Source organism: Fragaria vesca, linkage group LG5, assembly GCF_000184155.1.
Source record: "Fragaria vesca subsp. vesca linkage group LG5, FraVesHawaii_1.0, whole genome shotgun sequence".
Taxonomy (NCBI): domain Eukaryota; kingdom Viridiplantae; phylum Streptophyta; class Magnoliopsida; order Rosales; family Rosaceae; genus Fragaria; species Fragaria vesca.
In genome coordinates this window covers 6377807-6387991 of record NC_020495.1, presented here as the reverse complement: position 1 = coordinate 6387991, position 10185 = coordinate 6377807, and the positions used below count along the sequence as shown (strand labels likewise).

At 36.2% G+C, this 10185-nt stretch overlaps 1 protein-coding gene across 1 annotated transcript in view; it reads right to left on the bottom strand.

Moving 5' to 3' along the window:
- The window catches only part of LOC101305171 (potassium transporter 5-like), a 4860-nt gene extending 2126 nt beyond the window's left edge, over positions 1-2734 (bottom strand). The window contains exons 1-6 of the mRNA XM_004299147.1: positions 2526-2734; positions 2195-2417; positions 1828-2076; positions 1644-1682; positions 1250-1510; positions 1103-1155 (exon numbers count right to left, since the gene is read on the bottom strand). Of these exons, the coding sequence (XP_004299195.1) occupies positions 1103-1155; positions 1250-1510; positions 1644-1682; positions 1828-2076; positions 2195-2417; positions 2526-2708 (1008 nt within the window). The 5' untranslated portion in view covers positions 2709-2734. The remainder of the gene's footprint in view (positions 1-1102; positions 1156-1249; positions 1511-1643; positions 1683-1827; positions 2077-2194; positions 2418-2525) is intronic.
- Between the last annotated feature and the right edge of the window lie 7451 nt (positions 2735-10185).

Genomic DNA, 10185 nt, shown 5'->3' with positions numbered 1-10185 from the left:
TTTGCAGAGAGCACAAATAGTCATTCGTGAGTGTAACGTGACTAATAGCTTGTTCACACTGAAATCCGCGTGAAATAGCCATATTTCTTACTGATTAAAATTTGTGTGAAATGTTGTTTTGCTAGTAGGGCCCATTGCATATGCTTGCATTATTTGACCAAATCAAACCCTTAAGTCCATGTTAGTTTTTGAAGGATTATTCTACAATAAGGATGGCAATTGACTTTAAGGAAGACTAAAATCTCAAGCTACCTAGCTCTCTCATAGTGATCAGTGGCGGAACCAGGATTTCACAGTGGGTATGGCTAATTTTGTATGGACAGAAGAAAGCAGGAGGAGGAGAGCGTGAAGATGAATGATAGTATGATACTCTGTGAGGTCTGTTGCTGGCGTCGATTACGGTGGAGGCGACGGCGGAGGACTGGAGTCTGGAGGAGAGGAGGAGAAGGAGAGAAAGCATGAGGAGGAGAGCGTGAAGATGAATGATACTCTGTGAGGTTTGGTGGGCTAATTTGGGTTGTGGCCTAATCTGGGTATGGCTATAGCCCTGATAGCCACATGAATGGTTCCGCCACTGATAGTGATGCGAACGAGGAGATTCATAGTACTAAACGTTTTTTATGATCGAAATTTTTTTCTTATATGCATGTTGATGCCCTCCTCATGTTAGTTAATTAATAATGTTCTTAATTTGGACAATGTCAACTGAGTATTGATGGGAGAGCTTCCAATGATGACCTTATAATGAGGACCAAGTGAGGACTTTACAATAAATGGTTGGATGATATGCACATGAGAATTAGAAAATATCAATTAAAAAGTCAAAACCTTGATCCAACCGTTCATTTGAAAGTCCTCACTTGGTCCTCATTATAAGGTCCTCATTGGAAGCTCTCCCGAGTATCCCGAGTATTGATATCTAAGTCATTGTATTAAAAACAAACGATTTGATTGCTTTTGTTTTCTCTATAACCCAAAGAAAAAACTAGGTCGGATTCTCCAACATTATGCTAGCTAGCTAGAAAATAAATGAAGATCGACGAATGAAAAAGCCATACGGTATTTACTATGATGAGCAGGCTGTAGTGTAAAGACTACTTACTTGAATTGCTTTGACATTGAAGTGACCCAGATCAGCAAACATGGCCTCGGTGCCTGCAGGTTATTTTGCTTACAATGTTAATTACTATCAAACTAATTGAAGTAAATGGTGATAAACAAGGACTTACGGACTTCAAAGAAAATGTACCAGTAATGCAGAGAAATATTCCCCCAAGCGAAACCCATCCTTTTTTTCCATTCCTTTGAAAGTACTGGACCATGTACATGGGATTGAAAGCACGAAGAACACCGATGTCATGCACGAACAGGTTGTAGAGACCAATGCCACTGATGAAGAGGAACCACACCGTGATTATAGGAGCAAAGGCAAACCCCACTTTATCGGTACCGAATCGTTGAACAGAGAAGAGAGCGACCAAGATCAATACCGAAACCCCCACCACAGCATCTGATATATTTGATCAGAGAGAGAGGGAGAAACAATTTCGTTAATTAATGATCAAATATATAGGACATAATAAGAAACACAGTATAGTATTGATCTATCCAAATCAAATTGCTCAACGTTAATTATAACATACTTTTGCCTAAGGAATCGATTCCACTCACTGCAGAAAGAACTGCATGCAGATTGAACATCGGAAGCTTCTGTTAGTGCATGGTTGCAGGAAATATAATAGTAAAAAATTAACATGAACCCAGAAACTAGTTCTTCTCTATGTATTGGATATCATTCATCATATCTGAGTTGGGTACATGAATTACCTGAAATGGATGGAGTAAGAACCCCATCTCCGATTACCATGGAAGTTCCCATAATGGTGACAATGAAGAGTATGTATTGAGCCATTTTACTATTTTCCAGCTTCTTCTTAATCGTTTGGGCTCGTTTCAACTCATTGGATGGTAAGTCGAGCTTGTAGTTGGATAGCTGCCTGTCTTCCGGCTGGTTATTCGGAATCAAGCTCACCTTCGCATACCGGCATATCAAAGAGTACAGCGCAAATGTCCCTCCTACAAGATGATGAATAATATGCACCGTCATATAGAATTTAGATCACAGAATCTGACCCATAACCTAGAACACATATATCTTGTGATGCAAGAAAAGTTCATATTTCCGATAACTTACCATCGCCGTTGTCATTAGCGAACAAGACGATGAACACATACTTGAGCATGGGCAAGAGTGCAATGGTGTAGATGATGAGTGACAAGACCCCTATAATGTCGTCGGTGTGATCGATGCCATCAGTGAAAGTGCTAGAATACACATAGAGAGGAGAAGTTCCTATGTCTCCGTACACAATCCCAATGCTCTGAAATGCCAAACTCAACGTCCTCCTCCAGTTCACCTGGTGCAGAAGTATAAGAATAGCAGGTAATTTCAGTACAACAAATCAATGACTGAGAATAGATATGACAAACTCTAGGAGTAGAAATAACACAGTGCCATAGCTAACCTGTGAGCCGTGGTGGTGAGACATGGTAACTCTTCCGGCCTCCAAATTGAGGGAGTCTACACGCCTGAGCTTTGCCCATGAGACCTTTCTCTCCTTCATCTGCTCATTCTTTTTCTCCAACTCTTCTCCTTCTGTGAGTTCTGTCTCTGCCGGTTCCCTCATGCTCTCCACTTTCTCCGCCATCTTGTTGATGATGATGATCACTTGCTTGCTTCTCTGAAAACTAATTGGATGCCTTGGATTTATAGGCAAGAAATACCCATCCATGATTATCTTTCTTTATTCTAAATCCATGATTTGGCATTTTTTTTCTTTGGAAATTGGTTTAGTACTTACGTACGTGTCTAGTGTTCCTATGAAAATTTGGCAAAGAGACAAGTGTGGATACCGAGTGTTTTGATACACTGAACATTGGAATAGGTTTCCGGTAGGTCGGAGTCGCATATTCCCATATTATTCCAGTCTGTGATATTCAATTATGATTAATTGATTATCTTCCCATTAATTTATGAATTGATAAATATATTGTTTTAGAGTGAAATTCAGTTTATTAAGAATTTAGGATTTGAGATCTTACTTTTGGCCTATACGCAAGAGATGGCGGCCTTCGCAATTATAGAAAGTTATTTTCTTTGTACAATAAGATTAAGTACCTTGACTCACTGTTTGGAACTTATCTTCTATAAAACAAGACTAATTTCCTGCTGTAGGCGTACAAACCTCATGGCCTCTCAAACTTGTTGGCAATAAGCTGGTCGAGTCAGGACTCAAACTTTAGATATAAAGGTTTTATACTGGGCAGCCTAACCAACTTTACCGCACTATATGGTTTTTCTCGAAACAAATAATAAGGCTATATTCTAACACTTAACATATACCCTTTTTTCTTTTTCTTTTTGACAAATTCATATTTTATTTGAAGTTGACAAATGCTTTTGCCTAATTTTCATGTGTATGGAAGTTAAAAAATTCATAATTTTAAGGAAATGATAGTACGCGTATGAAACACGGATGTACAGTTTTATATATAACAAAATGAGATCAAGTTGGGATGATGACATATTCTATTTGATATTCCGCAATAATAGATGGATATTTTAGCTGATCTGATGGATCTTGAAAGCTATGTCAGTACTCCTAGTTTATCAAGCATTATTACCAATATTATACACCAAAATAAGGGCATGGTGAAATGTAAGCCAATAATATCTTAATTAGTTATGATTAATTAAATTAACCACCTGGAGTTGGAAGATTTCAACTCTAATAATCTTGAGTTCACTGAACGTGCAAAGTGACGCCTTAGGCTTTCTTTGAATTATTTTGTGATTTGGAAATGAGTTCAATATATAAACCAGCCAGCCAATTACAACCCGGCCGGTGTAATAAGTTGGAAGATTAACACAGTTTTAAATTGTATACTCGCACGTATGCCAAAAGACTTTTCCCAATGTAAAACAAGGTTGTAGTGAGATACAGGTCTATATATAATACACAAAAACCCTAATCTGGAAAGATATATATGGTAAATGAAAAAGTTAAGCATGGGGATATAACCAATTACATTTACAAGCCGGATTAGGGAAGGCAATTCGGATCGAGGACCATGCCACAAGCATAATATTTACCAAAAGGAAACAATGATCGCATAAATAAAACAACAAATGTAAGCTGGTTCAATCTGTCGACACCTTCATTTCTGGTTGTTTCAATCAGGCATTAAGTCGCATATAGCAGTCCGGCCATGGTTACCAAGGTTGGCTAGCTATGTAGTGGAAGCAACAGTAAGCAATAGCGCCCAATGTGCTGTAATTATATTCTTTGATATATAATTTGAGGAGGAAGATTGACTTAAATTTGGAATCTCATCCAATGTTTGAAGAGAGAGACGTAGCAATAGTACCATTAGTACGTCCTTAATTGGTATGAAATTTATCCAACTAAATGACTAATATTGTAAACTTTACGTACCAGAACAAGTCCCACAAGTTCCGATGCTGATCGGTTTTCTAACTGGTGTTAGGGTTTATTAAAAGCTCCATATATCATTGTGGTTTGTGAGTTTCAGATAATAAGCAAGCAGAATTACAAATTAAGCGAGGTATATAAATGGAAGTAATCTAGCGATCGATCTCCTTACTCGAAGTTTTGTTAAAGAGTCAAAAAATACATATATATAGATAGAAAGCTGGACCTAGAAGAGCTGCGCAAAGGATCGGAGGGGATCGGAATTAATAGAAGACAGAAGAGGGTTTTTTTTTTTTTCCTTTTAACAACCTTGAACGCTACATAACTGATCGAATGGTAATCAACCTGAATTACAAGATTTTTTTTTTTTTTCTTCTCTCTCTCTCTCTAAGAAATTAGATGTTGTCAATGTCAATTGTTCTTGACAACTACAGTATACCAGATAACTTTGAGGCTTGAGCTAGCTAGCCTCGACTAATTAGGCTTCGACTAAATCTGACTTTCCGTACTCACTCATTTTTTGGCATCAATATCATTATCTGTGTTGTTCCTCTCCATCTGGGCAGCCCGGCCAACATTTTAAGTTGACTCTTAAACACTGATTGATGATATATTCCAACAAGCTATATATTAGTGCTCCCCAACAAACACCTCTCTAACCTGGCTACACACACACACACACTACTAATGTAGTCATATATATAATCACCTACCATACAAGCGACACTAGATTGTTAATCCAATGATTCAAGAATTATATTAAGTTGTTGATTAATACTAGGTTTTTGGCTTCTTCTGTATTGTCAAATTAATGACACCATAACCGACTTAACAGTCAATGTCATATACCCCTACCCCAAAAAAAAAAAAACAGTCAATGTCATATATATATGTTTGAACCCGGATCCTCTCCTAATGACAGGCTCCCTAATTAATATTGTATGAGAAATCCTGACCATCCATTAAGATTGGATGACTCAGATTCGTTTATTAGGCAATATTACAAAGCCTCTCATTAAGAGACGATCCATATTCTGCATGTTCTTAGTAATTAACTCATAAACAAGAGAAAGTCGAAAGTCAAGCGGTGGCTGTGTCATTTGGCATGGGCTGCTTGAAAATGAGTAATTATACAATACATTAATGCATGATATGCGTGTATTTGTCTTATAATAATAAAAATAAGTTTTAAAGTAATAACATTTTTTTAGGGACAGAACTTGGGTGACAGGTGACAAGGGTTAATAACAATGCGCCACCTGGCAATCTTAACAAAAGAAAAATCAAAGCTTAATTAAAGTGGTTGATAGAGAGATTAAACAGGAGACTGGACGTTTTCTATCAAAGGCAAACTACAAAAAACTACCCAACCACATTTCAAATAACAAATTAGTCCTAGGCATAATTTCTTTAACATTTTAGGACAAAAATTTGCATTCCAGTACTTTTTGTCTCTTATGCTATATTAATTTCTTTTGTATTACTTTCAGTAATAAATTTTGACGAAACATGGTGAGCCTATGAATTTGTTTATTTATCATAATGCAAATATATAAATCTATCCTCTATACTCAAAGGTAGACAGTTAATTTTTCATCATTGGAGAATATATTGCTATAAGGTTAGAATATTTAGCAGAAGCTAAACAATCATATAAAGAGTTGCAAGAGGAAAGAGAAAAATTTAGAAAACTAAAAGAAAGAAGAGATAAGCTTCCTAAAAGTACCAAAAATTACCGGGATATTATTTTTCTGTTACAAATTAGAAGGATATACGAATCAAGAGAAGAAATCGAAGTTGTTCAAGAAACTTTTGAACAAGACCAAAAGCCCCTTGATTATTTGAGCATCTGTTAGATCCGCCTTAGCTGGTATCAGAGCCTACTTGGCTCAAAGCAGGGGAGAAAAGGCTTATGCCACAGAGTTGGCTTCTCTTGACTAACAAGAGAGAATCCAAACTTAAAAATTATCAGTCCTATTGTACTGCAAAAGGAACTGATAAGTGGGAAGTGTGCTTTCATACAAGGCATATTCAAGAAAATCAATACTCCATTAAATACGTTTGTAGAGTATTAAATACTCTTTACGACGAACATATTCATCTCCAAAGAGAGATCGGAGTAGAAGAGCTTGATTCTTCAAGACCAAGCTTAATCAAGTTCCTAGATCATTTATCTAGGGATAAGACTTCTGAAAAAATTACAAAACAACTAAAGAGATTTAATCTACGGATTAATCAACTTGAGGAAATATATTCAAAGATTGCTCGGCTTGAAGTCAAGCTAGATTATCTGAAAGAAAAACAATATCTAATAAATATTGAAAGAAAATTAGTTCGCACTGAGAATCTTACAAACAATATTCATCAGCAAGCTGCAGAACTAAGAGAAACACAAGAAAACTTGAAAAAGCTTTTAGAAACTCTTATCTCTTGAATAGGATGAATCATAGAGTAGATCTAAAAGTAAAAAAGGAAGATGTTAAAGCTATTGGCTTTCATCGTCCTACGGAAAAACTTGCCGAAAATGTAGAAGCATTAATTCATCAGCAGAATTATAGTATCGCTTATCTCCAAGAGATAAGTATTGACCTCGAAGTTCAATTTTGAGAGTTACATAACAAGATCTCAGCTCTACAAAAGATTGTAGAAAAGATGAAGGAAAGAGAAGGTTATGAAAAGATAAATGAAGAGGCTCTAGCTTAAAATATGGCTAGTAAAATCATTATCCCTCCTCCATCCTCACCAATGGGAGAAGGAAGACTAAGATTTAGTGAACCAAAGCTTCTAGAATGGAAAGCAGCAAAAACATTAAAATCTACAACTAAGAGAGATATGAAGATGCTGAGTAGAATTTTCAGTAAAAGAAACATTGTTCCGGTACAATTAATAAATGCTTAAGAATTTGAGTATAATGAAATTGAATCTAGTGTGCGAGAGGCATCTGCTCCTATATTTAAATTCAATGAGATCTATAAGAAAAGATCTTTCATTATGGATTCCCATAGATTCAAAATTCTTGAATTAACTGTTCCAGCCACAGGTGGAGAAACAGACATCAGGTTAATAACTCCAAAAGAAGTAAGTGAAGCTTTCCAGAAAAAATATTCCTATATGCATATTGGAGCAGTCCAAGTAGGAATAAAACTCTTAGCCAGAAATTGTATTGACTGTTCTGTTCTATGCGTCTTCCAAGACGATAGAATAACAGATTTTAAGAAAAGTCTATTAGGAACAGTAGAAGCTTCCTTGTGCAACCAAGTTGCATATTTCAATGTGTTTCTAAACTTCACAACACATCTCAGAGATGCTGCTCACTGTCTAAGATTGAGAATTAAGACAGATGAGATTTCTATGAAAAAAGGAATGATGGAACTTGCGATAGATTATCGAATCTATTATAAGTTGATGAGCTCAAATGTAACTCCCAATACCAGGTTTCTAAATAGCCCTGGAATTACTACATCTGTGCTCACCAACCCAAAAAATAATTCTCAGCAAAAACATGTCACAAAATGGCATGAAGTAACGTTCCTAAGAGAATGAAATTTAACCCCTCCTGTCAAACAACTTGAAAGTACCAATGCTTCAATCTATGAAGACATAAGAGGAAAGATAAGTCTATAATTTCATAGGCATTCATTTGCCAATTATGAAGAAGCTAGTTCCTCTAGTACTAAGTCAGTTTTTCATGAAGAGGCCTTTGAAGAAGATACTAAAAGACCTATGAAAATGCTTAGAGCAAGAGAACTAAAAAGATTGTATACACAAGCTGAAACTTGTGAATCCATAGAAGAATTAGAGAGAATCATGAATGAAATCTCTCAAGTTCAACTTGGAAAGGATAAGAGGAAGATTCTTCCTTATCAAGCGGCAAAAGAAGAGCCGCTAAGTTCATCGTCTATGGAAACAGATGGAGAAAGGCAGGTCCCTCCAGATGGTGGTCATAATATGGTACAGAACATTACAAACAATCCGACCAAGATCATTCGAGAAAAGAATATCAAACTTCCAAAAGGACAAGCTCCTACAGGAAGAATTGGAGAACGAAGTTCTCATAAAGTTCTCATAAGTATATCCCTACAGAACCCAAATGGGGACAGTCAGTGTCCGAAAGAGGGGTTTATCTGGATTTAGATCAGGTAGGAGATAAAAGAAAAACAATAGATAACTGGGTAGCTAGTTTAAAGCTAACTCAGGCTCTAGTGTTATCAAAGTTTGTCTACGAGGATGCTCATGCATATTATGAGTCAACCTTAACTGGAATAGTCCAAAAGTGGTATCAGTCATTCAAGAGAAGTTCTCAATGGGCTGATTGGGCAGTCAAGTTAGCTCAGACTAATAGTCTTTTAGATTTTGCAGTGCCTATCTATGCACAATTTTGTGGAGACATCACTGGGCATAGTGAGCAATCTAAAGAACGAGCTAAGGCAAATATTCATAAATTGAGTATTTGTAACATGAGATATTTTGAGGAATACACCAATGAGTTCCAAAACTACTACTGCACTATTGGAGACATTGAAAATGATGATCTCATCAGAACATATTATCAGAAATTGCCAGAACCCTGGAATGATGCAGTAGCACAATCATTGGAAGAAAACCCTCTTCAGTATTTTATTGTAGGAGGAATAACAGAGAGAGTTAGGGATCTCCTTAGAAAGCAATGCACAGAGAACAAAAAATCTAAAACGGCCAAAAAGCAACTCAGAGGAGTTGAGAATATGTGTCCAAAGATATTGGATACTCCAACACAATAGGGATGTCATATTCCTAAAGAAAGAAAATACATTAAAAAGTTCTCTGGCACCAAGCATGGTAAAAATTTTGCTTCTAAAAAGAAATATAAGTTTAAGAAAAAGCCTGAATATAAGAAAGAATTCTCAAACTTCTCTTAGAATGAGATTTTTCAAAAGGAAAAAGAAAACCAATTCTTCTTCTAGAGAAGTAAAGAAATGCAGATGTTGGCTTTGCAAAGCAAAATGACATTATGTAAATGAGTGCCCTAAAAAGGACAAGAGATCTTCTAAAGCCTTAATTGCTGAATATGATGAAGCAATAGAGTATGCTAATCTAAAAGGCTTTGAAATCGCATATTCTGATGAAGAGAATGAATCAATATATTCTCTTGAGTACCCATCGGAAAGCGAGACAGAAAGTACTTCAGAAAGCTCTGAAGAAGAAGGAGAGGAAGATATAGGATATCACCCTATATTTCTATTACAAATACAAAATTGGAAGGAGGAAGACTCTGATATTATCAGTACCTTCCATCCCAATCCAGGAAAATTTACTTGTGACTATTGCAAATGTGATGATAATAATACAATTCCCATGTACTGTGAAAGTACAGGAGAAACTTATCATCGAGAATGTTTTATCGCAGAACTCAGAAGGAAAACCAAGGATAATGAAGCACATATCCTGGTAGAAGAGGAATATAATGTATTCCATAAAAAAGAACAAGAGAAGAAACTAGAACTAGAAATAAAAACGATGAAGTTTGTAACTTCATTAAGCCAGAACAAGGAAATCAAGGAGTCTCTTGTTTCTCTTAATTCCACAACTGCTGTGACAAGTACCAATCCAATAATTGGTATCAATTCGCCTAATTCCGTAACTACTGAAAGAAAGGTCAACCTTTTCACATAATTACTTGATGCTCCAAGCAAGCAAGAAAGAGTAATGTCAG